Raw genomic sequence first — 26,950 nt, 5'->3', positions numbered from 1 at the left:
AATAACTTGAGCACCCTTGTTTGGCTTCCCCTCCATTTTCCCCTGTTCACTTCCTGAACTGTTGAGTAGTTGGTATGGCATACTGCAAGGAGACTCCTTTCCCTCCAAGCAGAAAGCAAGGCAAAAGAAGTCTGCAAAAAACAACCAGGGGTGTTAAATTACTCATGTTTATTTATAACAGACCTTCAGCCAGTACAGTACAAAACTTACAGTAGTATATCTCCGTTACACAAATAGTTACTTACAATATATTACATATACAAAATGCTTTGCAGTAAGTCTCAAAAGTTAGTTTAACCCCCCTTGAGAAAGGAGAAAAACTCTTAAAAAAAAAAAAAAAAAAGATGGGGGGGATAGAGACCAGAGGAAGATAGGAGGAAGTGAAGAGATAAGGATCAAAGGAGACACCAAGATAGGCTACAAATGAAACCCTGGGAGAGAGGAAGAGAGGTGGTATTGCACTTGCTTCTGTGTTTTCTTTATTATTTTTTTCTTTTTGTTCTTCATAACTTCTGATTAAAAATATATGTATATATATATATAGATAGATATATATATATTATGTACATAAGGAAAGAAGCTGCCAGAAGTGTTACAAAATCTCATCTGCAGCTGAGACACTGACATGAAAAAACAAAGGTTTGGAAAAATGTCTGTTTAGAAATTTTTTTGTGGTATTGATTTTGAATATCAATATAAAAGGAAAACACCTCTTTTCTCCGTTTAGGTTTCACTGTGTCTTTTTTTCCTTTCCTTTCTGGTTTTTTTTTTTTTTTTTTTTTTTTAAATGCAAAAGGAGCTAAGAGAGAGCTTGAGGATGTTTGAGGTTCCAGAGCTAGAAGGCTCTGGAAAGTAGGATTTTGTACCTAAGACCCTGGTTAAAGTGCAGTGATGGTCTGGAGAGAGACAGAGCGCCCTCTCTCCCCTCCTTAGCACCTGGTCTTGTCCTTCCAGTCTTTGCTCTCATGGGCACAGATACAGCCTCAGAGCATAGTCCTTCATGTTCCAGGAGGTTACAGGTGCCAAAGCTGACTTGGGGGTGGGGGGTGGGATGGGGTACCCTAAGGCTCTGATACCCCAGAAGGGACTAGTCCTTAAAAGTTGTCACCAAATACATAGTAGACACAAAAGAGGTGGTATGGAGTAGGTCTAGCAGGGAGGAGTGCAATAACCAGAGCAGTTCTGGGGAACTGCAGATATTTACTTCAGCTCTGCTGCCATCCTGAAACAATGAGCCAGTACCTGGGGTACTATTGAGAAGACCCCTCCCTCTTCAAGAGACCACTCTTCTCCAAGCTAATTCCCCTATCCTCTGTCCTTGGCAGCATCTATTTATTGCTACATTGTCAAGGAGGAACACTCACCCCACAATGCCCTTGCCTGCCACCTGGGTTCTCCTTGGGGAGACCACATACTGGGGAAGAAGAGGGAGAAGAGGAGAAAAATTTTTAGGGTCTCTTTTCCTATAAGAGGATGAGGCTCCTAGAGCCCTTAAGAGCCCCAATGCCAGGGTCTGTTCCTTAGCCAACCCTTTACCATCCCCCCAAAGTATCCCTGATAGGGAGTGAGAAAAGTAGGAGGCAAAAGAGCCAATATGGAAAGGACATGTAGAAAGAAAGATGGAAGTAAAAGGAAATGAAGAGAAAAGGAGGACCAAGTGTTACAACTTGTGAGGTGTTGTGTTTGGTTTTTAATTTCTTTTTATTCTTTAAACGTAGAAAAACAGCCTTTGGTTTGAATATCAAAGAAGCAGAGAGTGGGATGGCTTTGGCCTTGGGCAGGGAACTCTTGTAGAAAGAGAAAACTTCCAGTGAAGTTGTATCTCCTCCTGCCCCCACTCACTAATCCTAGGTTACCCAAATAGCTAGGGGTCTCTGCAGTAGCCAGGAGAAAAGTGCACCTTTCTACCCTATGTCTGGGAGCTGAGTAGAGAAGGGGGCAATAAGGGATATCCCCAGTCCAGTTGTGCCCATCCCATTCTTGCTGGGACAAGGGTGGAATGGGGTGAGGGGGCATGTGCCCTTGCTTGTCCTGGGATAATTTTTGGTTATACTGAAAATTAGAAGAGAAAAGAGAAACACCCATTTTCTCCCAGCTCTGACCTTAAAACTGGGCCTAGGAGCCAGGATTGAGAGGGTGAATCCTGCTGGGGTGAAAGAGAAGAAGGCAGCATGACTTAGGGTTGAGAACATCCCCATGTCATCAGGCAGCAACCCACTAATTTCTTACAGGATAAGGACTGACAGAGTCTCTGGGAGACTAGAAAGGTCACTGGAGTGAAGAGGTTTGAGTGGTAGAGGAGAAAGAAAAGAATCTTGACCCACCCCCTTCCCATGCCCTGGCTCCCAAATAGGCACCTGTGGCTCCCAACGTTTCAGAGACAGGATTGCAGACCTAGCCTTGGCCCCTGAGAATATAAAATTGGGGCACTCCACGGGGAGAAAAACGACCACTGAGTAAATTGGAAGGTTGAGCAGACTAGAGTTGTTTGAGGAGAGAGAAGAGATCTATCACATCTTAGAGGGAAATTCCAAATGTGGGCTTTGGGGAATTCATATTATTTGGGGAACATCAAGAAGACCCTCAATCTCACAGTTCCAGGGAGAATTTCTTCATCCCCTCCTACTTAAAATGAGAAAATTCTTCATTCATTCAAGAATAGTGCAAGCTGCCTAAAGTGAGAGGGCACAAGAGGTATGGAGTACCAGATTGAAGGGTCCCAGAGAGGAGATATAATGCCACAGAGCTAAGGTAGGGCCAGAAGGAGGTATCAGCATCAAACTGAAGACTTAGATAATGTAATGAGTGAGGACTTAAAGCAAGAAGAAGCTCAAGGTCTCTTTATACTAAGAAGAGCTTCCTATTCCTGGTGCTGTTGGAGGGAACTGGATCAAAGAAAGAAAAAGTAGGCCTAAAGTAGAAGGGGCCATGATGGGGGGTGGGTGTTGGCAAGTGACTTGTACAAGTAAAGTAAAAAATAAAAATAAAAAAATTAAAGCAACTAATTATCTTAAATAACTTAGTGCGTATTCTGGGATGAGAGAAGAGAAAAAAGGGAAACCTAAGCAAATGACCTATTTCATCACAATGTTTAAATAAGTCAGGGTAGATGAGGAGAATAAATGGGGAGGGGTCAGGGCCAGGTGTGATATCAGGTAGCTAGTGGTGAGGACCACAAAGCAAAACTCCTTGGGATGTAGTAGGGACAGGGCTAGACACCTGTATATAAGACAGTGGAGTGGTGGACTGAGGAGAGGAGTGAAGGTCACTAGCCCACCTTATGCTCTCCCCGGACAATGTGGGAAGAGAACTCGTACCGGTCCTGGCTGTGGTAACCACAGATGTTGCACTCGAAAGGGTCTCTGAAGCCATGGCAGCCCATGTGGATAGTGAACATGACATGATCCAGGAAGAGGATGCGGCAATGCTCACACTTAAAGGCCTTCACGGGCTCACCACTCTCACCCACCACCCGAAGCACTTCCTTGGAGGGACCTGGGGTGCCCCGTGTTAAGCCCTCTTGTGGCTTGGGGTCCTCTTTGGCGTAGGCAGGACTGGGCCGGCCCACCACAATGGTGGGAGGTGGCTGGGGTGGGGGACCCTGAGGAAGGGATACCACCCCCCCAACCCGATCTTCATGGTTGCTCTCTGTATCTGTGGAGTCCTGGCAGCCATTGCTGGGGGATGCCCCAGGGTCAGTCAGGGGTCCTCGGGCCCGGTAGAGGAGGGGACCTCCATCAGCCAGGTCCTCGGGTCCCTCACCTGCTTCTCGAGACCCTGGAAGCTCCAGTCGACTGGGGAGGGGCTGCATCTGAGTGTAGACAGAGCTGATGACGGGAGTAAGTTCCGAGATGCAATTGGTAGGTGGGAGGCGGAGGGGACGCAGATGCTCTGCCCCCACAAAGGCCAGTGAACCTCCAAAGCCAGGTTCCAGGCCATGGTGTGTCACCAACTCCACGTCCTTTTCATAGCCACCCGAGTTCACATCATAGGGGAGGTCTGAGAGGCTGAAGCGCATCTGCTTTTCGCCTGTGGAGAAGTGGCTCTCAGCAGAGCTGGGTCTAGAGAATTCCTAAGCTCCCCCAAGATTACTTCTTTGTTTCTTGCCCATGGGGCAAGATGTAACATTATTAACCACTGCTCATTTACTTCCCTCTGAGGTCAGGTCCTTTATGGGGCTGCTTCCAAAATCTAGGCTGTAATCTTAAAGGAGAACTCAGTCCCAGCTCACTGATCTTTACTATTTCCTCTATTACTCTCTGCAAAGCTCTGGATCCTTAGCTAATAACCAGGGCCAAGTGGAAGAACCATGTATTCCTTTCCTTTCTCTGACTCTAATGGCTCTTCTCTCTTGGCTCACACAGCCTTGGCCCACACAGACTGAAGGCCTTGCTATTCTCAAAAACTGGGAGAGCCTGAAGCCCCCTGGCTCCCTCCCTTTACAACTACCAGAAGAGTTCTCAACACTAATCCCTCTCCACCTGCTCAATATACACCCTCCTTCTCACTCCCCTCCTGTGCTGGGTTAGACTCTGAGCACCAGAGGCCACCAGACTTCTTTTTCTTTTCCTCAACCAAATTTTCAGACCCAGTTGGTCTAATGACTACCAAAGCTCAAGTATAGATGAGCTGTGGCTTACGCTGATGTCTCCTCTCCAACTGGACTCTTACCTACAAATTTTTGAGGGGTAGAACGCTTGCGTTTGGTGAGGCTGTTGGCCAGACGATCAATGAAAGTTGGCCGCTCGGAAGAGGAATGCAGCATGGAATCTGGCACCATCTCCAGGTCACGTATTTCGTCACCTAGTGGGAGGAAGGTGGGGACAGAGTAGGGGTAGCATTGATCCAGCAACCTTTGCCTGGAGAAAACCAGCAGGTCAGTAGCCAAGGAAGGTCATATCCTATACCTGGGAAACTGAGCATTGCTTACTTGACCCTACCTAGAGCTCATTGCAGCAGCATTTCAGATAATTTGAGGACAATTACATCTGACCCTTAATTTTATATTCCCTTGTGTTCACTCTCTCCCATTAGACTGAGAGCATAGACCATACCTATGGATCTCCAGCAATACTACCACAGGGTTCTGCACTAACTGGGGTGCTTGACAGATTTACTGGTGTAAATTTCCCCTATTCCACAGACCTCATCCCTTTGTGAGGGAGGTGCTAGAATTACCCTTGTCAACTCCCCTACATTCCTGCCTACAGCCCCACCTGGTTGGCCAGCCAGAGCTTGGGCTTCAGTGCTGAGACTCTGTAGGTAGTTGTGGCATCGTTCCTTGTGCTCCTCCAGGGTACTCTGTTGTTTGTAGCTCCGGCCACAGTAGTTACACTTGTAGGGCTTGCCCACTGTGGGGGAGGAGACTACGGTGGAGAGAGGAGAGAAATGACTTCAGAGTTACTTCTCCTGTGCCCTGGGTCACCCAAATCATCTGGAAACAAATGGCATGCGGAGAAGGGGATGTTGCTAAATTGAATTCTTCTTGCCTTCCATTCCCCAACTTTAGCTGCAACCATGGACAGATGATCCAGATTTGGAGAATAGGGACAATGTGCATCTATGGGAAGAGAGAGGGGATCCCAGGACATATAGCTTTGGACTGGTGGGCCTCAAGATGTCCAAGCTACTGCTCAAAAGAAGGGAGGACTCAGGGACTTTATAGGATGATCATCCCTGGCAAGTAGGCTGGCCCTACCCCAGGATAACAGAGTCTGGGGCCCAGGCTGTGGTTTAACCTTTCCAGGGGGCAGAAGGGTTTAAGTGCTGTTTATCAGACAAGGGGATGCTTTGCTCATGAACTATTTGCTTTGGTTTAGGGGAAATTGGTGAGCTGAGGTGACAGAAATAAGAACCCTCAGATCTACCAACTTGGGGAGGGGCAGATCTCCATCCCTAACCTGGGTCTTACTACTTATTTTCTCTCTCTCTACACTGAGATACTAAGAGATCCCCAGAGAAACCTTCACTGATAGAGAAATTATGAGAAAGGTATAAAAGAACAGAGAGGAAAATAAAGGAAGAGTCAAAGGAAGAGAATGTCAACTTTTTTTTTTCTTTTTTTAATAAAAACGTGTGACGTAACTCCCAGGGGTGTAAACCTTCCTGGCATCATGGGATGGAAATCCTAGAATGAGCTGGAACTCAGCATCAAGGGATTGAGGAAAACTTCTCGACCAAAAGGGGGAAGAGAGAAATGAGACAAAATAAAGTGACAATGGCTGAGAGATTTCAGAGTCGAGAGGTTATCCTGGAGGTTATTCTTACGCATTATATAGATATCACCTTTTTAGTTAAGGTATATTGGAGAGGCCGGAGCAAAATGTCTGAAAATATAGAGCTGTGTTCCAGTAGCCATGTTTCTAGAAGATGATTGTATAATGATATAGCTTTCACAATGTGACTGTGTGATTGTGAAAACCTTGTGTCTGATGCTCCTTTTATCTATGGTATGGGCAGATAAGTAAAGCATATGGATTAAAAATAAATAAATAGGGGGAACAATTTTTAAAATAAATTTAGTAGCTTGAAATGCTAGTGATCAATGAAAGGGAGTGGTAAGGGGTATAGAAAAAAAAATAGGGAAAAAAATAGGGTTGATGGAAATACTAGCAGTCAGTGAGAGGGAGGGGTAAGGGGTATGGTATGTATGAGTTTTTTTCTTTTTTCTTTTTATTTCTTTTTCAGAATTGATGCAAATGTTCTAAGAAATGATCATGGTGATGAATATACAACTATGTGATGATATTGTGAGTTACTGATTATATTCCAAGAATGGAATGATCACGTGGTAAGAATATTCATGTTTGTATGTTGTTATGTTTAAAAAAAATTTTTTTTAAATGAAGATTTCATTTCTATTAAAGAAAAAAAAAGGGAAAACTGAGACTGACATTTCCTTTAAAGACAACTCTTAAGAGATTATATTTGCAAGAAGAGATATAAAAGTGAAGAGAAACAAGGTATTGTATATTTTATGTGTCTTGCTACTACTGAGAGGGAGACAGGAAACGATATCTCCAGGAGACTGGTAATTACTACCCACCCGCACCATATGCCTAAACTGAATCTTGACTGAATCAATCTATTGCCATTTTGCTCTTGCTCTGTAAACCCTAGTATTTTGGGAATGAGATGAATGCCATGGTCTCCTCGGCCAAAGACCCTTGGGGAATTTACCTAATTCCCTGGGGAAATGGCTTAACATCTGTTAGAGGAATGATTCTCCAACCCCTTTTTTTATAGTGTGATTGTAATAGAATTTCACAGAGATGGAACCCAACAGTATATCTGTGTCTGCTTCTGTCCCTAATAGTCTAGAGAACAACATCCAATATCTACCGCCTCACCTTGCTATTGATAAGAATTCTAGGGGCCAAACCATCCATGTCCCAAAACAGCAGGGGGAGCCGCCCCTCTTCTGAGGAGAAAGAACATCTATCTTTGGCACTGGACCTGGACTGGGTTCCAGCATCACCACAAGATAGCTATGTGACCAGCAAACTTTCTTTCTTTCCTTTTTGTCTTGTTTCCTTGTCAGTAAAATGGAGATAACAACATCTACCTTGGAGTTGTTATGAGGCTCACATGAAGAGACACAAGTATTTGAAATGCTTTGTAGATTATAAAGCATGGCTCAATGATGGTCTCTCCCTGGTTCTTCACATACATATCAAGAGATCCCAGCTTCTAGGTGAGAGAACCTGGAAGAAGGTAGGTAGCTGGAGAAAGTAGAGGGTGGTGAGGTGATTGCTCTTTCCCTTTAAATGCAGGCCCAGGAGAGTTTAAGAAAAGAGAAACATAGCAAGGAAAATTTCCAAGGACAGACTCTCTCCCTTATTCCTGCCTTTTCCCAATATTGGTCTTCCTCCTTCCTGCCAACTTAGCTTCTGGCCTCTTCCCAAGTCCAAGCCAAAAGTTTAAAACTCAGTAAAATGACTGAAAAGTGCTATATGTCCACTTATTCAGACACATATTGATCAACGGTCTTGGCTGGGCTGAAAAACCTTGTTAATCCAGCTCTCTGACACTGTTCCAACCACTGACCTCCAGGCAACTTCTTGATTTGCTTTTGCCTCTGGGAAAGTGACAACCTCTTGCTATAGGGAACAGAAATGGGGATACTCTTTTGTTATTCTGAGGTCCCAGACTCCCTTTCTTCCACAGCTTGGGAGGACCATGGATATTTATAGGGAACCAGTGGGAAGTAAAGAAGAAAACAGACTGGTTACTTGAGACTTCTGATGTTGGGGGCAGGGATAGGATAAAGATAGTGGCAGGTGTGGGTCCTGGAACAGATGGGAGTGGGAGGAGGGGTTTCCCCTGGCTCTTACAAGTGGATGGTAATGGAGCACAGATGGCTCTGGCATCAGCGTGAACTTTATTTTTTTGTGACATCAGTGTGAACTTTAAAAAACAAAAATTAAGGGAGGGTGACTGTTAAGAGGCAAGACCATTGCCCATGGTTTTTTGCTCCATGTCACAGATTGTGGCAGTATAAAATCCCTATCAAAGAGTCCCCCAAACTCCCCAATGGGCCCTGTTGCCCAGGGGTGGGATTAAAGAGGCAGGGCCTTACTGCTCTATAAGTGCTCTCCCCTCCTCAATGACAGACACTGTAACTCTCCAAATATAAGAGAAGCTGCTGAGCTCAATTTACTAGGTATACTGGGGCCTCACCTCTTCCCTCCCACCTCTCCCTCTGGCAGGTCACTGACCTGAGTGTGTGCGGAGATGACCAGTGAGTGCATCACGCCGGCGGCAGGCATAGTTGCAAAAAGGGCATTTGAAGGGCTTCTCCCCAGAGTGCAGCTTGATATGACGCAGCAGGTTCCCCTTCTGAGTAAAAGAGGCACCACACTGGTTGCAGTGGAAGGGCCTTTCGCCTGCAAGTGAAAGACTGGACCTGAGAAACTGGGCATGAGAAACTTTGAGGTTGAATCTAGTCCCCACCCTCTATCCCACCCCGCTCAAGGGTAGATGCTCAGAACACATTTCTGAGGGGCATGGCTGTATCACATACACAAATCCTGCTTTATAAAGATCCCTGGAGACAGTCTTACCCTTGGAAGGCATGGATTATAGAAGTGAGTGGTAGGGAGAGGGGCACCAGGCCTGAAACACTAGGCCAAAAGACTGTTACCAAAAACTGAGCCCTACAGAGTCCACTCTGCCCCAGAAGCCCAAAGCCTGGGGAAGCTAGGAAGAGGCTTCTATTTTCCATTTCTTTTTTTTTATATAAGATGGGATGGTCCAAACAAAACCTAGGAGCCCTATTCCTGTGGACTAAGGTATCCTTCTTGAGGCCACAACACTTTCCCCTCCCCTGTGTCCTAAGGAAAAAAGTTAACAGCATTTCTTCATAAAACCTGAAGAAAGTGTCAGGGAAGTACAGGTATCAAGGAGAATCCAAGTTCTACCATCCCACCCCCATTTTTTATCAGCTGGAAAATGTGCTGGGAGAGACTCTTCCCTTTTGAAGGCTACCACACTCCCAGCATAGCCTCCTCTAGCCCTTTTACTAGCTTACAAATTGCCCCAGCACAGCCTCTGAAACCACACCCCAGGAGCTCCTCCCTGAACCCTTTTGGCTTACTCACCAGTGTGGCTGCGCTTGTGCACCATGAGCACGTTGGGCCCAATACAGACCATGCCACAGACATCACACTTGAGCTTGCCATTGGGCAACCGGATGCCACCAGGGGAGTGAGGCTCTGGGCCACTCCCATCACAGTAGCCCAGGGGCTCGGACAATGAGTCTTCTACAATCACACTGTCATCCTTATCCAGGAGCCGCTCATCTGGCCCCAGCAGTCTGCTCGACTCCTCATCGCTGTACATCTCCACCTTGATGGAGTTGGCTAGAGAGCAGAATGGAGTTTAGGAGAGAGACAGACAAAGAGAGGAACTTGTCTCCAGGAAAGAACAACACTCCTGAAGTCCAAGACCCTATCTTCAGGACCTTAGACATCTGGGCCTTAAAAGGGCCAACACCCTAGTATCCCAGGTGGGGATATTATGGTCCTGCTAGGACCTGAAACAACGTTGTCCTTCTCTCCCACCTGCTAGACAAACAGACTTCAGGAGAAAAAAAGTTGGAGTACAGAGGATATCTTCTGTAACTGGAAAGAGGTGGAGGCTAAGAGGAACTTTCTCCTCACTTGACTGTCATTGAGAAAGAAGTCTGGCTTGGCCCTGGGCAGGAAGCCAGCAAGTAACAGTGGTGGGAAAACAGTCCTAGGAAGACTGAAAGGACAAGCTATAGAGAGCAAACCTGAGAGACAGATTTGGTTCACATTATCCTCCACCCCCAGAAGACTGAACCCCTCTATCCCCTTCCATGAAATTCCAGGGGGTGGTAAAGGAGAGAGGAGTCATTGAAGAGAAGGCTTTGGCTCTAGCTCTGACCTACATTCCTGGCTATTTCAATCATTTAGAGAATGTCACAGATCTAGGGCCAGCTGGGGAGGGGCAGTCACGGGGACCCTGTTTGGGAAGAAGAATGGTGGTCGCCATTGGGGTGTGGGGGGGATGTCTTTCTAATCTCTATTTCCTGTATAGCTTCAGCTAATGACCATGTCTATCTACCTGTTTCTCCAAGTCCACACTTTCTCTTTGAAGCTTCTACCTTAATTCCACCTAGACCTCTTTTAATTCCATCTTAATCTGGCAATGACCATCCAGATTCCTTTCAGAAGCCAGACCCTGACCTCCTCAGTGCTTTTAGAGACTTTGAGTGGGAAACCAGAGTGAGGCAATAATGGGAAAATGATTGCCAATGGAAGGTGAATCGAGGGCCAAAAGCAAATGGGGGTTGCTAGTACCAGAAGCAGATAGGAGATTGGACTTACCACTAAGTGAGCGGCTGGGAGAAGAGTGCTGGCTGTTGGGGGTGCTCACTGAGGGCCCCACTGGGGCCCCAAGGAACTCCTTCTCCAGAGATGAGTCCCCGCTACCTTGGAGGAAAGAACAAGAAGGCAGGTGAAGCTGAGCTGGAACCATCTACTGTCTACTGCCTCAGGTTTTAAAAATTCATTTCAATTCCACATTTATTTTATAGCGATGTTCAAGTCAATGTTGTTATACAGGGCACCATACCTTATGCCCCTGCCAGCCTGGGTGACTGGTGCTGAGATCCGTGAGCTCAGTGTCTGGGCCTTGCCCACCCTACCTTTTATCTAGGCCTGAGGGGAACAGCATCACTGCCTGATGTCCACAGGAAGCAGGACTGGGGCTGGGCAGGCAGGGCGGCGAGGAAAATAGGGGCCTCAGGAGGGATGCAGTTCAGGACAGACGTTCTTCCCTACTGTTCCTCTCCAGAGCCCCCAATACCAGGTTCAGGATCTGCAGAAAGGGCAGCTGGAATTGTCCCTGAAGCTAATCATAATAGTAATAATAACGATAGCAGCTAACATTAGTTGAATGCTTACTATGTGCCAGGCATTGTTTTATGCACTTTTAAATGAAGTATTGCCTTTAATCTTCACAACAACCCTATGAAGTAGGTGCTAAAATTATCTTAATTTTACAGATAGGAAACTCTGGCACAAAAGAGGTTATGTTCCTTGCCTAAGATCATGTAAGTGGGAGTGGTGGAACTAGTACCTGATTGCAGACATAAGTAACCATGTTTTTAACCACTATGTACACAATCAGTTGGGAGTCTCTATCTTGGAAGGAAAAAGATAGGCCCAATAAGACTTAATAAATTCAGTAAAAAGGTGACTACTCCAGAAAATCTCCTATGTGACCTGATTCTGGTCACACATTTACTACTTGAAGTTCCCTTGACAGTTATATAATCAGTTTATTCTCAATATATTCATTTTGATTTTTTGACAAATTGCTTTTTTAAAATGCTTTTTTAGAGTTTCATGTATGTTTTTAAAAATCAGATAACATACCTGAAGATATGAATCATGTCTTTTAAAAAAAATCCCTCCTCCCAAATCTTCTGCATAAATATAGGTGAAATAAAAATACATGTAAACACACACATATAAAAAAAATATATCACATATGTAAATAAACATAAAAAGAATATCTACTGATATAAACATACCAAGAGCTTTATGCATCATGTCCTAATATGAACATGCATGGATGTGTACACACAGGCCTAAATATGGAATAGAGTAAGAGAGAGAGAGACAAATCCTAAAATTCATCCTAACATCCACCTATTAGTACTTTACCCAATTTGCCCAACTATGCACATACTTACTTTCACAAAATAAAGATTCCATTATAAAATGGTTGGAGTCTTGGGCCTGAGGCAAGAAATCCGGAACACACCCTCCTGAGGGATACCTCTCCAGCTTTGGTCAGTGGGAAGAAAACAACCACTCAGGTCTTTGGGACCATTTCCCATTCATATCCTCTCCTAGAAGTCCCATTTCCCCCATTCTATCTCATCAAAGCCTGAGGAAATTTGTTCATTATCCATAGATAAAACCATATGGTTTGAAAGTCAGTTTCCCCAACTGGGGCTCTTTAGATGAGCCATGATGTCTAAAAAAGTTGCCTGAAATCAGAACCACACATGCATCATGAAGCGAGCACCTTACTTGTGGGCTGAGATCTATACATTCAGACCCAGTTTAAAAATATGTCCTTTCAATTGAGTGTAGAGCTTACAAGATTAGAAGGGCTGAAAAGAGTTTCTTCTCATTCCTTTTCAAACATTAGTGCTGACTTGCCCTAAATCACTTGAGGTTAGTAATGTGGGAAGAACAGTGTTCTGGGCCCTGGAGCTGAGTCCTTGACCCTAAAAGGATTAGTGAGCTTGCTGGAAATCCACTGCTGGTCCTAGCCTAGTAGGCTGATGTTGCCTCTTGGGGCATGGGCTTGCAATATGAGGATAATATCTTTAAAGGGATATTTCAGGACATAAAGGGGAAAATATCCTTCGTGGCTCTCCCTATTAAGGCCCGGAAATAGGAGGAAGAGCAGGTGTGTGCCTCCAGAATTACACGAGTAGTTCAAGGGACTCTTTGATGTTGTTGCCCTCTCTAGGATAAAGGTAAAAGGAAAAACAGGCTCAAGTGTACTTTTATGGGACTAATAAATAAAAAAACTAATCAGTTTCAGGGATCAGAAAATCTTTCTGGGGCTCCAGGGATTTTGAGTCATAGCCAGAGGATAAAGGGAACTAGAGGCAGATTTAGGAAGTTCAGCAGTCCTTCTCACAGCCCCAGAAACCGCAGTGAGGGAATTTCAAATGTTTGGTTCTTCCAAGAAATCCCAGACTATCAAATCCAAGAATTAAGGTTGTGCTCAGTCAGAGGAATTTTTTTTATCAAAGTCATCATAGATTGGCCAAGCCCCGCCAGAGAGCAAAGCCAAATCATGAGGTTCACATCAGGGACACTGGGAGGTAGGTAAAGGGCAGAAAGGCAGGAGTGGGGAGAAAGAACTAGGGAAACATTCCATAGGCTAAATGTGTTTCACATATTGAAGGAGACTAGACCTCTGGTCTAGTGGTCCTTCCTTGATCCCCTCAATCCTTTCAAAGAGTGGCTACCTGTAGGGAATAGCCATAAGGTTGGAGAAAGCCCTATACCTCCACATTCCAACACCCTAACTGCTTTCCCTTACTGGACCATGGGTTCTAGAGTGGCAGGATGCTAGCCTGCTGGCTGGGAACAGTGGTTTCAGGAGCAAAGAAAGACACCCATCTCCAGCTCTATTGTAGGGAGGAAGCTGTGGCCCATCAGATTTCTGTTCCAGGCTGAGGCATCTCTTGCCAAGGCTCTTCTTCCCTACCTTGATTCTCTCTACTCCCCATGCCCACCCAGGCCTGTCTCCACATTTTACCCCAGGCAGCTCTGCATCTGTCCCCAAGGCCTAATCAAGATGTCACCACCAGCTCCCACTGCCCAAGTCACCGTCTTTGCTTAGCAACGCTAAACACCTTTCCCATCCTCCACAAGTGTAAGGAGGAACGCCCCCTCCCCCGCTACACACACATACACATATACATACACACAGCCCCCATCCTCTCCCTCTCCTCAGGCTTGGGAGTTGTTACTGAATTGGCTCCCTAGCCCCAGCACCCCCAACCCCCCTCCACTAGCCGCCTCCTGCCTGAACTTACATTATCCTTCCCTTGCCGGTGAGACCCTGGGGTGCGAGCGCGGCCGCCGCCTTGGAAACGGCGAGGGAGTGCGGGTGGTGTGTGCATGTCTGCGTCTCGGTGGCAGGCAGGGGTGAGCCCAGCCACTCACCTTCCAGGAAGCGTAGATTCCTGGAAGTGAGGGGAACCGCCGTCATTTCGCAGGCAGCAGCAGCGGCACGGTGAGCAGGGGCCCACGGCTGCAGCCAGCAAGGAGAGCTCAGCCCAGGGTATATGTGAGTGAGTGTGTGTGTGAGTGTGTTTAAGAGAGAGAGCGCGCGCGGCGCTTGGATGTGCTTGAGGAGGGGGCTGGAGAGACTGTATATGTGTGTATGGGGAGGGGGGCTAGATGCTAGGCTACAGCATCCCTTTCCCAAGCCAGAGAAGGGTGGGGGTGGGGAATGTGCACTGGGAGGGGGAGGCGGATGCCATTGCCCTCGTGCCCAGCAGACAAAGAGGAACAGCACAACAAATGCTTGAGAGAGGCAAGAGTGTGTGCAGAAGAGAGAGAGAGAGAGAGATGGATAGGCCTGCGGGGTGGGAGGAAGAAAGGGCGGGAGCCCCCAGGGAAGGCCCAATCCTCTGCCAGCTGGGGAAGCCAAGGCCCCAGAGGTCATGGGACCTAGGACACAAGAAGCTTCAAGGCTCCCAGATCGGAAGAAAGCCCCACCCCCACCAAAACTCAGGCACTCTTATTCCCTCCTTCCCTCCTCCTCCAGGAGGGAGGTTGCTCTCTAGACCTGGGGACTGAGCACCCCCTCCTTCCCAACATAGTCTGGTCTCAGGCTAGTGTGCTCTATGGCCCTAAGCCTTTCACATCTCAGGCAAAAACAGCCTCCCCATCTCCCCTTCCCTCCGGTGTCCCTGGGGCCCTAGCAGCCAGCAGCCCTGGATGAATCTGCCTTCTATCAGGACAAGGCCTCTGCTCCCTTCTCTTCCAGAAGAGCTGCTCATTGACGTGTGACCTACTTTGGAAGACTAGATTTTCTAATTCTAAGAATTAAGGGGTGGGAGGGGCCATGCAACTTTGGGCTGTGTACTCCTGGATCCCTTTTTACTAGGTTCCCTTAAACATTTCACAGTCCCACAAAAAGGGGAAGGACTACTCAATTAATTGCGTAAGCTGGGTTTGAACAACTCAGTTTCTATTAAAAGACAGGGAATCAGGGTGGGGAGAGAATCTATGTGGTAAATTAATGCCCACCTCTCTCCCAGGAATGATCTGTCCCTTTAGAAAGAAATAGGGGGCGAAAGCTTGGACTTTTTGAATCAGGTTTGGTAAGGTGATAAAGTCTCTTTGAAGAATGGGAGAGATACCCTCTTCATTAAGTTGCCAGGAAGGTTAACCTGGCTTGGAGGCAGAAGAGCTGTGAATGCCTCTGAAGGGTCCTTTAGGAAGGTTGTGAACTGCAGCCTTTGCCCCTGCTTCCATATTAACCCAGAAGAAATAGGTCAGTGATGGGCTCTTAGATATCCCTCAAGTGTATTGTTTTAGCTATCCCCAGTGCTGCAGGGGATACTTTTCAGAGCTAATGTCAGCCCTCCCTTGATTTCCCCTTTTCCTTCTCAAGAGAGCTGCTGATACCTAGAATTCTCAAAGTACAGATGAGGTGGTTTCTGGCCTTTCCTTTCATTCAAAATCTGTCCTGATCAGAGGTCTGTTCTTATCTAAAAGACACATGCCAACCTGCTACAAAGCAGGGAAAGCTTGGTTTCATAGCACAGTGAAGCAAACACCCTTGAAAGCTTTCCTCATTGGAGGAAATGTATCTGACATTGGAGAATGTATCCAACATTCTCCAGAAATACAGCTGAAAAAAGGTCCATGGGATATACTTCCCAGCTACCTTCCTAGTCTACTTATCCATTTGAGTGTTCCCAAAACTAAAGTAGGGTCCTGAGTGCAGCCATTGTTCAATAGCGGTTTCCTGAAGGACCAGAAACTCCAAGCTTAACCAAGGAGGAGGTAGGAGATTTGGCCATGAGTTTAGTTTTGATAAAATCTCTTTCAATTAAATCAGTCAACCTGATTCTTATTCTGTCCAACACATGCCAGCTATCAGATGACTTTACCCATTCCAAGCCCTTCCCTTCTTAAATGAGAAAGGAATCAGATTCAATATCGCATCTTATATTACCTCAGTATTGCCAAGGACCCTCGTGTGTCCGATCCATTTTGCTATCTTCTTTAGCTCATGCTAAAAATTCCTCCATTGGTCCCACATTAAAGTAAAAAATGAAGCATACATAATTTCCACAATGTTGCTTAAAAATTTCTAATGGGGAGACTCATCATATCAAAACCCAAAACCCAATACTGTCTTCTCTTACCTCTTTTTTTCCCCCTTACCTCTTAATCACTCACTGTCCTGACATTCTAATAGTCCAAAAATGATTCCTTCCAATCCATAGACAAACTCTGACTGCAGCTCTTTCCTACATTCTCAGAGAGGGAGCAAAATGAATTTCTTAATTTATTTTCACTTTGTTAAACTTTGAAAGGCTACTGAATACTTTCACTTCTCTAAAAGTCATTCATACTATAAGTAAAGATCTATTCTGCCTTAGTAAGAGTACCTGGCAGGTGTGAAAAGCTTTAACATATTAATACTGTGGAAAAGGATTGGGAGGAATGAGAATTGGGCTTTATATCCCTACTTCAAAGGCTTTAAACTTGGTGGCCCACTGACTAAATTCAGCTCATAGATAAAATGGTATACTTTAAAACATATTGGGTCATTATTCTAAAATAGGGAAATTTCATATAAAAATCTAGGTTTCTGACTTCTCTTGAAAAATAGGAAGTTTGGGCTGCACTGTCTGCACATTAATGCACGGCAAGGTTAGTGGAAGCCAAACAGCTCCTGATCCTTCAGGTGGGGCATGTGCTGTCAAGTTCAATGATCTCTTCTGCTTATGACCCCAACCCACTTCATTCATTTACATACCACATGCCTCCTGCTGGCCGTTGAGGTCTGAAACCCTCCTCTGCTCTCTACCTGGAGAGAATTTTATTTTTGGCTGGAAGCCTCAGAGCCAGGAAAAGAAACAACTTCTTCCTTCTATTTGCTTCATATCCTTCCTCTTGCTAATGGTCTCCACTCATACTTCCCTCCTATTCCCTTCTCTCTACCCTATCCCATATGAAGTCTGGTGAAGAGAATCACTATTTAGGTAATGTAAAGTCACAAAAATAAATGTGCACTACCAAGCATGAGTATGAGTTCTGTGACAAGGGCATTTAGAGGTCTTATGTCTAGGCTGAAGGCTCCCTGCCCTATTCCACATAAGAGTATCTGCTTCCAGCCCCTTACAAAACAGAACATGAGAGGGCATACCAGACATATAGGAGCGGCCATTGCAGTCTTCCATGTCCATCTTAAAAGAGACTCTGCTGAAAGAAAAAACAGCTGGTATTAGAAGCTACATGTGGGAAGGCAGGTGAGTGTGTGTGTATGTAATATGTGAAAGTGGGGGGTGTTCTTTCTGATACTTTTGAGTTAGTAAGAAACCTAGAGGATCATGTAAGCTTAATCTGAGTCTGTCCTAAAGTCTGTCAAACCTGATGAGAAAGACCTTGATTTACAACGCCAAGTTTTCCTCTAACCCACAACTTCTGCAGGCTTCTCCAGCTTTTGGGGTAGAAACGCTATCTTTTTCCAGAGAGGTCCTGTTTGTGTTGTGTGTGTGTGTGTGTGTGTTTTGCATTCTCTTAAGAGTAAATTCTCTTCTTGAAGGTGGAGTTATTGCTACATGTTACACTTCAGTCCTCATAGGGCAAAGAAACAGCCCTCAATGAGGATCTCTATGCCTCAGTTAAGAGTAGAGAGTAGTCCAATCTTGGGGTTTGTTCATATGAAATTTAACCCCACAAAGGATAGGCTAAGCCTACTTAAAATTAGGCTTAAGAGTCCAAGGGAACCTCTTTTGTTGCTCAGATGTGGCCTCTCTCTCCAGCCAACACAGCAAGCAAGCTCACCACCCTCCCCCGTCTATGTGGGACATGACTCCCAGGGGTGAGGACCTTACTGGCAATGTGGGACAGAAATCCTAGAAAAGCTGGGACTCAGCATCAAGGGATTGAGAAGACCTTCTTGTCCAATAGGGGAAAGAGTGAAATGAGACAAAATAAAGTGTCAATGGCTAAGAGATTCCAAACAGAGAGGTTATCCTGGAGGTTATTCTTACGCATTAAATAGATATCACCTTGTTAGTCCAGATGTAATGGAGAAGCTGGAGGGAACTGCCTGAAAATGTAAAGCTGTGTTCCAGTACCCATGTTTCTTGAAGATGATTGTATATTGATATAACTTTCACAGTGTGACTGTGTGATTGTGAAAACGTTGTGTCTGATGCTCCTTTTATCTATCTTATCAACAGACGAGTAAAACATACGGAATAACAATAAATAATGGGGGAACAAATGTTAAAATAAATTTAGTAGATTGAAATGCTAGTGATCAGTGAAAGGGAGGAGTAAGCGGTATGTTATATATGAATTTTTTTCTGTTGTCTTTATTTCTTTTTCTGAATTGATGCAAATATTCTAAAAAATGATAATGATATGCAACTATGTGATATTGTGAATTACTGATTACATATGTAGAACGGAATGATCATATGTTAAGAATGTTTTTGTTTGTTGTTATATATATTTTTTAATTAATAAAAAAAAATTTTTTTAATTAAAAAAAGAGTAGGGGGTAGTGGGTGGGCCATGGTGGCACAGTAACAGAGTTCTCTCCTGCCATGCCAGAGACCTGGGTTCAATTCTCGGTGCCTGCCCATGCAAAAAAAAAAAAGAGAGAGTAGGGGGTAGTGATAAGAGGAAGAAATCAGATATATTCATTCAAGAAATTCTTTTTTGGGGGTGTGTGTTGGGGGAGGAAGGGTGACAGGAAAATAGAAGATGGAAGAAAGCAAGCCTACCTCAGGATTCAGTGACGGGTCTTCCACTGAAGATGTGATAAACAAATCAAACCTTTAAGCAGCTGCCCCCTTATCAATAACTTTGCTGTATTTATTTTTTAAGAAGGGTGGGGGTGAGTCTGAATTTAAAACATAGGTTAATTTGAGGAAAGGCAAACAGTAATTGGCAGTAGAGTATAAACAATCAAGAACTGAGAACAATTAAAACTGATAATTTGTTGCAATGAATTATCTCCTTAAGAGCCTGTAGGAGGAGGAAAAACATTTATTTGGTGGAAATTAATATACATCCAAAATTGCTTTCACCACTCATCTAATGACAAATAAATACCCCAGATGCAGATTGTAGGAAGCAAGGGTGGGACAAGGGAACAGCTTGGGCTGTCACTGAAATTCTTGATCTCTGAAGGATCTTAATGACACAGATGGATGAAAATTTGGTTTGGTTGCAATACTATATGGAGAGAGAGAGAGCTAATGAGAGGGCTGGGGCAAGGTACACTGAGAATAGTATCCATTTCCCTGTTTTTCTTATTTGGTATGGAGAGATAAGGTCTCCACCTTATATCTCTAGAAAGCCTAGATATGCGGGAAAAATTCCCTAAGTTTATTTTCAACTCCTCTTTTCTTAACATCCTCCCTGTAATGGACTGAGCTTTGGGACCAGACTGTTAGACCAAGCCACAATAATAAGTAGTTCCTTAAAAGTTCCCTTAGGGACAATGATTAGAAGTGCACAAGTCCACAGAGCTGTGGTTAGAGAACTCATGCCCTCTGGAACTAGCCACAAAACTTGAAGTGGTCAGATATCCAAAGATGAGGAAGGGCATTCTCATACTCAAGGGGCCCCTTTCACTTCCAAATCATTAGCCCTGCAACTGCCCTTTGGGATTTTTCAAAAGTACTTGGAAGCTCTAAGTGCCACAAACATAACTTCCTTTTATATACACACACAGGAGAGACAAGGTTGAGTAGGATTTCCCCCATTTTTGCTTGGAGAAACTGAGGCTCAGGGCAGTTAAGTGACTTGTCCTAAGGCTCATGGTATGACTGGAACAAGAAAAAGAGCACAAATTTTCTGCCTCTCTGAGGTGTGCTCTTTCTATAAACCATACTGTTTCCTTTCAAAAGGCAGGCTACTCAAGGCCTTCATGGATCTGGCTTTTCCCTGGTTCTAACATCACTTAAGGCATATTTTCCTTTAGTGTGATCCCTGTGACAGTGGGGGTTGTTACTTAAAAAGGAAGAACAGTTGAACTGGCTTTATGGGGAGAAATGTGCTAATGTAGTTGCATGTGTCTCTGTGTGTGCATGTGAGTGTATGAGTGTGAGCCAGGAACTAGACAAGCACTAGGTGACAGAGCAGTTGAAGTATAATGTTCAGCTAGCACAGCCTCAGGAAGTGCATCTCATTCTTGGCTCTTGCCCAGATGGCCCCAAAACGATTTCCAGAAGGATTTGAAGGAGTTGTTTTCTGAGCTGGACTTTGTTCTGAGCAGTAAACTGAGCTCGCTGTTTCTTAATTGCTTTTAACAGGTGCTCTGTGACACATCTTGGGCACAATCAGTCTTTAGCTGCCTCCACCTGGCCTAAGTGCCAAGTTGGTGACCTTGGAAGTGACAGGTGATTGAGACTCTGATATTTCCAGTGCTGGCATCCTGAATGCCAGGAGCAAATCCATAGATGTACTCCACTCTTTGCTCAAGTCTCCAGGCAGCCGGTCCCTCCCAACCTTTCCACTCCCTCCCCACCCCGCCTCACCACAAAGTACATCCTCCCCCTATGGCCAGGCAGGCAGATCTTAGTGTCTCCTTAGAAGTGGGTCAAATTAGGCAGTGCTAATTGGAGAGACAAACACCAGGGGTGAGGGAGGTATAAGGAGTGAGAAATTAGTTACACAAGACAGGTTTGGCTCCAAGATCTTGGAAGGAAACTGGCTTTATAGCAGCATAAACATCATTCAATGATGAAGCAGGCACATATGTACTGTAAATTCTGCTCAATGAGCTGAAAACAAAGCAATCAGAAATAGTCTCCTCATTCAAAAAGAAGTATCTCTGTGAGGAGTGAGGAAAGGTTAGTCATTGTAACCTTTGAAAAAAAGATATTCTCCCTTGTTCTTTTGAATCTACTTGGCAAAATAATAAGAGTTCTCCAGGCCCCTGGCTTTCTCCCACCAACACAACATCATATCTGAACAGGAATGGTCAGGAATAACCATCCATTCTAGATGGAAGATTTCCCACCAAACTCCCTGACAGGAAGTGGGTAAGGACCAACACAGGGCCTTATTTCCAAGGCCAAGGGTAGGTCAGGCATCAACTACCATCCTCCCCATCTCCACAAAAGAATTCCCACAGCTCTAACTACTGGTGACAAAAATGACAGAAAATCAAGTTTTCTCTACAGAGTGGCTCTGAAAGCCTGAATAAGATGGACATGACAAATAATTAAAACTCTTCAGATCCTCCAAAGAATCTCATGTAAACCAGGGACAATATAAATTTGGAATTTAAGTCACACTCAATGTGGCCTAGTGGGTAGAAGAGTGGTGAGGAGAATGCTATAGGGGAAAGGGAGAGGAGGAAGAGAGAGTGGAAGGATCCATGCTGACCTTTGGATCATTATTCCCAAATTGCAACAGGGAGAGATGGGAAATTTTATGCTGATCTCCTTTGGAACCTGGGTTCCAAGGGTGGGGCCCAGCGATCATTAGCAAGACAGAACTTTCTCCCTTGTTGCATTTGAGTAGTTCAGGTATTACAAGTAGAACATGCCCAGGGCATCATCCCTCTCCTGTTTCTGCCTTCTAGAACAGAATGAAATCTGAGCAAAACCATGTTGGAATCACTAAACTGGCTCTGCTGGCCATCAGGGCTTTACAGAATGGAGAGGGAGAAAGGGTAAAGGGCTGGGAAAAGAGGTGGAATTTGGCAGTATGCAACCTGGTGGCACATCACTTTCCATGAAATGGCAATTTGCCTCTCTGAAGTGATCTTTAGGATCAACCTAATGCCCTCTAAAGGAAACCGACCAACCTTTTCTTATGTGTCTGTCTTTACAGCGGAAAGGTCTGACTCATTTTTTCACCAGGCTGTAGATGGTGACCTTCTGTCTACATGCAACACAGACGAAACAGCTCAGCTTCATTATCCAAGTACTTGGGGAGCAGTGCAGAGGGGAGGAATTCCCAGGTCATCCTAGGAATGGCCAGTCTCTAAAATAAGAAGGGGTAAGAACTAGAAAGACTGCAACAACTGAGCAGTGGGAAAATAAGCACCTCATTGTCTCCTTTTAGATCTCAGATGGATGCAACTTTTCTCTTGTTGTTTGCATTTCCCTGTCCTCCCCATGCAGACTGCAGAAGAAAGAAAAGGCTAAGGTTTATGGATGGAAGGAGAAATAATCCTTTCCCTTCCGTCTTTCATTTCAGGACTGAATTATGGAACTGAGGAAATTGGCAAATTAAACACTTTAAATCACAAAGTGTGGTGCACATGAGATACTTAATGGGTTTTTTTGGGTATACCTCTGGGTATATAAGCCCTTTGTTTATAAAAAGGCCCCATAAACAATTGGAGCTGAAGGGATACAGACTGTGCAACAGGACTAGATACAAAAACTCAAAAATGGACAGCACAATAATACCTAATTGTAAAGTAATCATGTTAAAACACTGAATGAAGCTGCATCTGAGCTATAGGTTCTTGTTTTGTTTTGTTTTGTTTTTACTATTATTACTTTTATTTTTTCTCTATATTAACATTCTATATCTTTTTCGGTTGTGTTGCTAGTTCTTCTAAACTGATGCAAATGTACTAAGAAACGATGATCATGCATCTATGTGATGATGTTAAGAATTACTGATTGCATATGTAGAATGGTATGATTTCTAAATGTTGGGTTAATTTCTTTTTTTCCGTTAATTAAAAAAAAAAAAAAAGAGAAGGGGTAATTGGAGCTGAAGGGATACAGACTGTACAACAGGACTGGATATAAAAACTCAGAAATGGACAGCACAATACTACCTAATTGTAATGCAATTATGTTAAAACATTGAATGAAGCTGCATGTGAGGTATAGGTTTTTTTTTCTCTCTATTAACGTTTTAATTCTTATTCTGTTGTCTTTTTATTTCTTTTTCTAAATCGATGCAAATGTACTAAGAAATGATGAATATGCAACTATGTGATGATATCAAGAATTACTGATTGTACATGTAGAATGGAATGATTTCTAAATGTTTTGTTAATTTTTTTTTAATTAATAAAAAAAAAAAAAGGAAAAAAAAGGCCCCATAAAGACATTGATGTTCAGTTATATGTTTGGGCAGGGGTAATAAAATAGAGCAGGGGAACTCAATTTAAGCTTTATAAAAAACAGTTTTGACGTGAAAGAGGCCCCAAACTAGGTTAGCTCTCTCAAGGAAGTTTGAAATTACATTACATGGAAGTTTCAGTGAACTATTCTGATTGGGGTAGGAGGCAATAGGTGGACAGAAACAGTTGCCTTCTGTGGCACTCCTAGTCAGAAGTCTTTAATGAATGCTGATCAATATCGTTTGGGCCAGAAAGATGTTTTCAGGCTCTTCTGCTAAAAGAAATCTTGCTCTGACAATCAAATTTGAAAAGCTTCTCTCTTGTGGAGGGCCTGGAGCAGGGGTGCTCTAGCACCTGAGGGATCTTGGAGCTGGATTGGAGTTGACAGATGATCTCCAATCTATTGGTCCTTAACAGAAAAAGAAACTAAGCCCAGAGGCACCCATTGATTAGAGACAGAAGTAGGACAGATAGAACCCAGGTTACCAGTCTGGGTTATTTTCACTGAAGCACAAAGTTGAACCTTGCTCCAACTGGAAAGTTTGGGTCCACCCTCCTTGCCTTCTTATTTGAGTTGTGAAATGACCAAGTATGGGGTCTACAGCTTGGTGCCGTAAATTCTTGAACTAGAATACAAGGTTTACGGATGAAGAAGAAACAATCCTCTCCTTCTCATAACTCTTCAGGGATTATGGGCCTGAGGGAAGTGCCATTCTAGACACTCTTTAAGTCTTTCTAAGGTAGAAACCTTCAACCAAGGGCCTCTTGGCTCAAGGGCTATTCCAGCATATGTATTCCAGCAGAGTCCACAAGGTAAACACTAGACCCAGGGGACCAGTCCACTCATATCAGTACTACCTTTCTTAGATTCTTTTGCCAGATTAACCTTGAACTTGTCCCTCTGTTTCCAATTCAGAGTGTACAACTCTTCTTAGAAGAGGAGGCAAATCAAATAATCTGGAGTTCAGAGCTTTCTCCAGCAATAAAGAAAGGGAGCACCTCTGCCTCTGGCACTGTCCACAACCATAGGGTCCCATGCTCATATTTGTTCCTACAGAGTGAAATGAGGCCAGAAATACTCCTCCAACAATAACTGATTTCTTTTTTCCTTGGCTATATGTGCCTGTGTTGGGGGAAACAGATGGCCAATTTAGGAGAAAACAATTCTTCTGTGGATGTTTGGGATGGGAGTAGGGTAAAAGGTGGGGTGATGTTCCTCTTGTGCTGGAAAGTACAAGTTGCAGATTTCAAACTATGGGAAAATAAGTAAGAAACTTTCAGTGGCATTTTTACTGGGGAAAAAAAAAATCAGGACTTAAGTTCTGAAACATTCCTTCCCTTTATTTTACTAAGAAGGGGATTCCCTAGAGGGAAGCTATAGTTGAACTAGCTGCACTCAGTGGGTGACAGAGACATCGACATCTATTGATTAGGATAAGATATAATTCTAAAACTGCCAAATTAAGGGCAGCTCCCACCACCCTGAAGCCCACCCTAGAAGCTCCAGTGAGGCCTTTCCTATTTCCCACTGGTAAAGCTATTGTCTTCTTTTAAGACTTTTTATCTCAGGAGCCACTTTATCTTCTTATGCACCAGTCTGGATTCACAGGTTTTTGGCTCTTAGTGGGAAAGGCTAACGTCCCTACACATCACAAAGCAAGATTCAGTGACCTACTGGCTGGCCCATGGGAAGTGAGGGATTAGCAATTGGTAATCTATTAAACAAGACACTAAACTCTCAAGCATTGTCTGATTTGGGGTTTTATCTGGCCTTGTGCTCAGAAGCTGAGTTATCTTAAGTGGAAATATTCTAGGTAGACATGTTTTTCATGCTTGCTAAGGCCGTAATATGTAACTTGTCACCAAGTGCGCAAATACAGTAAGGGGAGACAGCCAGGCCTTAGTGGTCATCTATTTGGCCATATGATGGAAAACCTAGAGCTGGAAGAACTTATGAGGTGTCAGAGACATACCAAGCCCAACATGGATGCTTTTAAGGCTTAGGCTGGGGAGACAGCAGCTACCAGATATGTAGTTTTGCTTATGAGAGAAGCAACTGAGGTGAAAGGATCTATGTAGCACTAGTACAAAGTGGTTGATAATGCATCAGATCTTCCTGGAAACAGAGTAAATTCTTGACCTTGGAGGAGGGAATGGGGTACCTTATTTCCTAAACTTATTTAAATGTTCATGTTCCACTAAACGTTCTGCTGTCCCCAGACAGGACCAGTAATGATTTTTAAAAACAACATAGAAACCAAAAAAAAAAAAAAAAAAACAATCTAAAATGTGAGACTCTACATGAAGGGCTGTTTTGGTATTCAAGAAACAGGCAGCCAGCTACCCAAGTCACTCCCTCCTTAATGGACTTCACACCCCAGGGCTTCTTCCTCTGTTGTTTCTTTCTTAGGGCTCATATGCAGTGGATTTCTTCTTTCCCACACTTGCTCCCCAGGTTCCCTAGACTTCTCACCCTACACAGTACCCAGACAGTACTTGTCAGTCCATCCTAAATTTCTGCCAAAACACATGATTCTCCCACTTTAATTCCCGCCCAGATTGCCTACCTAGGCCCATGTCTTTCTCTCCAACCTTTTTGACTTAAACCCCCGGGGTCACTGTCGCTCGCTTTTTGCCCAGGGACTCTCGCTTTGTCTCGCTGTTCTCCTCCAGGTGTACTCTATGTAGGAGACTCGAGTACGCCAGTCCCTGCCTGTTCCTCTGCCCTGACCTGTCTCCCGCCTTTTTTGGACCTACCCTAGGTCCCGGCTAGTTTCCTTTCATCTTGGGGCCTCGCGTCAACCCTCCTCGGATTGCTTCGCCCGCTCCGACCCCAACGTACCCCACAGCCTTCTCCCCGCCGGCCCCTTAGTCTCCCCTAGCTTCAAGCCCTTGTCCCTCAGGCCCCGCCCCTGACTGCCAAGGCCCCGCCCCCGCACTTCGCCCAAGCCCCGCCCCTCACTCACCTGAGGCGGCTCCGCGCGCGCGCAGGCTGGGGGGTGGGGAAGAAGGGACAGTGTTGGGGAAGAGGGGGGCGGGGCGGCGGGGTTCCCCCACTCTGGCCCAAGCGGCCCAGTGCGGGGGTTGTGAGGTCACTGAGGCGGTGGCAACTGGGCCGGAGCCGCGACTCGGGTACTCAGTGGCGGCGGCTCCATCTCCATCACTGGCTTCACCTGAGGAGGGACCGGCCCCCCCCAACAGGCCCCCCCCATCAGAGCCGTCCCCCCTCCCCCGAACAACTTCCGGTCCCACTACCAGGCGACAGGCGGCAAGGCCGAACACCGAGCGTCCCAAAGCCAGGGAGACTGCTGGGGAAAGAAGGAAGAGGAGCCAGGGGAGAGTAGCCGAGCGCCGAAAGATTCAAGCCTGAAAGGCGCTGTAGCGTGTACAGCGAAACTCAATGACTTCCCCCTCATCTGCATCTAATTTGCAAAATAGGCGCACATTGGACACCCAGTTTGTCGTACCGAGTCAGCTCCTCGTGCTGTTTTGCCCCTGCCCCTTGTAAGACCATATTGATTTTAACCTGTTAGGCATTCCTGCTAAGTGCGTAGGAAGAAACTGGTGGGGTGGGGATGGCTAAGCATAG

At 44.9% G+C, this 26,950-nt stretch overlaps 1 protein-coding gene and 1 long non-coding RNA gene across 11 annotated transcripts in view; one reads left to right on the top strand and one right to left on the bottom strand.

The window, feature by feature from the left end:
- LOC143642519 (uncharacterized) overlaps positions 1 to 8,290 on the top strand; it is a 38,902-nt gene extending 30,612 nt beyond the window's left edge. The window contains exons 2-3 of the long non-coding RNA XR_013155702.1: positions 6,688 to 6,790; positions 7,541 to 8,290. This is a non-coding gene — a long non-coding RNA (uncharacterized LOC143642519). The remainder of the gene's footprint in view (positions 1 to 6,687; positions 6,791 to 7,540) is intronic.
- IKZF4 (IKAROS family zinc finger 4) lies at positions 729 to 26,585 on the bottom strand. 10 transcript variants are annotated; one of them, XM_077111003.1, is made up of 11 exons: positions 22,081 to 23,245; positions 17,452 to 17,507; positions 16,464 to 16,549; positions 14,096 to 14,245; positions 12,224 to 12,317; positions 10,851 to 10,955; positions 9,600 to 9,860; positions 8,718 to 8,885; positions 5,217 to 5,366; positions 4,672 to 4,803; positions 729 to 4,029 (listed from the first exon to the last, which is right to left on the bottom strand). In XM_077111003.1, exons 4-11 carry the CDS (start codon positions 14,180 to 14,182, stop codon positions 3,269 to 3,271), a joined length of 1,758 nt encoding a protein of 585 aa, XP_076967118.1. In that variant the 5' UTR covers positions 14,183 to 14,245; positions 16,464 to 16,549; positions 17,452 to 17,507; positions 22,081 to 23,245; the 3' UTR covers positions 729 to 3,268. The 10 variants fall into 10 exon arrangements, with proteins under 10 accessions (XP_076967118.1, XP_076967116.1, XP_076967110.1 ...); XM_077111001.1 differs by lacking the exons at positions 12,224 to 12,317; positions 14,096 to 14,245 and adding an exon at positions 17,062 to 17,112 and having other exon boundaries at positions 17,452 to 17,504; positions 22,081 to 23,242; XM_077110995.1 differs by lacking the exons at positions 12,224 to 12,317; positions 14,096 to 14,245; positions 16,464 to 16,549 and adding an exon at positions 26,328 to 26,585 and having other exon boundaries at positions 22,081 to 22,259.
- Positions 26,586 to 26,950: the final 365 nt, after the last annotated feature.

The sequence above is a fragment of the Tamandua tetradactyla genome, chromosome 7, assembly GCF_023851605.1.
Source record: "Tamandua tetradactyla isolate mTamTet1 chromosome 7, mTamTet1.pri, whole genome shotgun sequence".
Taxonomy (NCBI): Eukaryota; Metazoa; Chordata; class Mammalia; order Pilosa; family Myrmecophagidae; genus Tamandua; species Tamandua tetradactyla.
The sequence above is the reverse complement of the archived record's forward strand: the minus strand, read 5'-3'. Positions and strand labels throughout refer to the sequence as shown.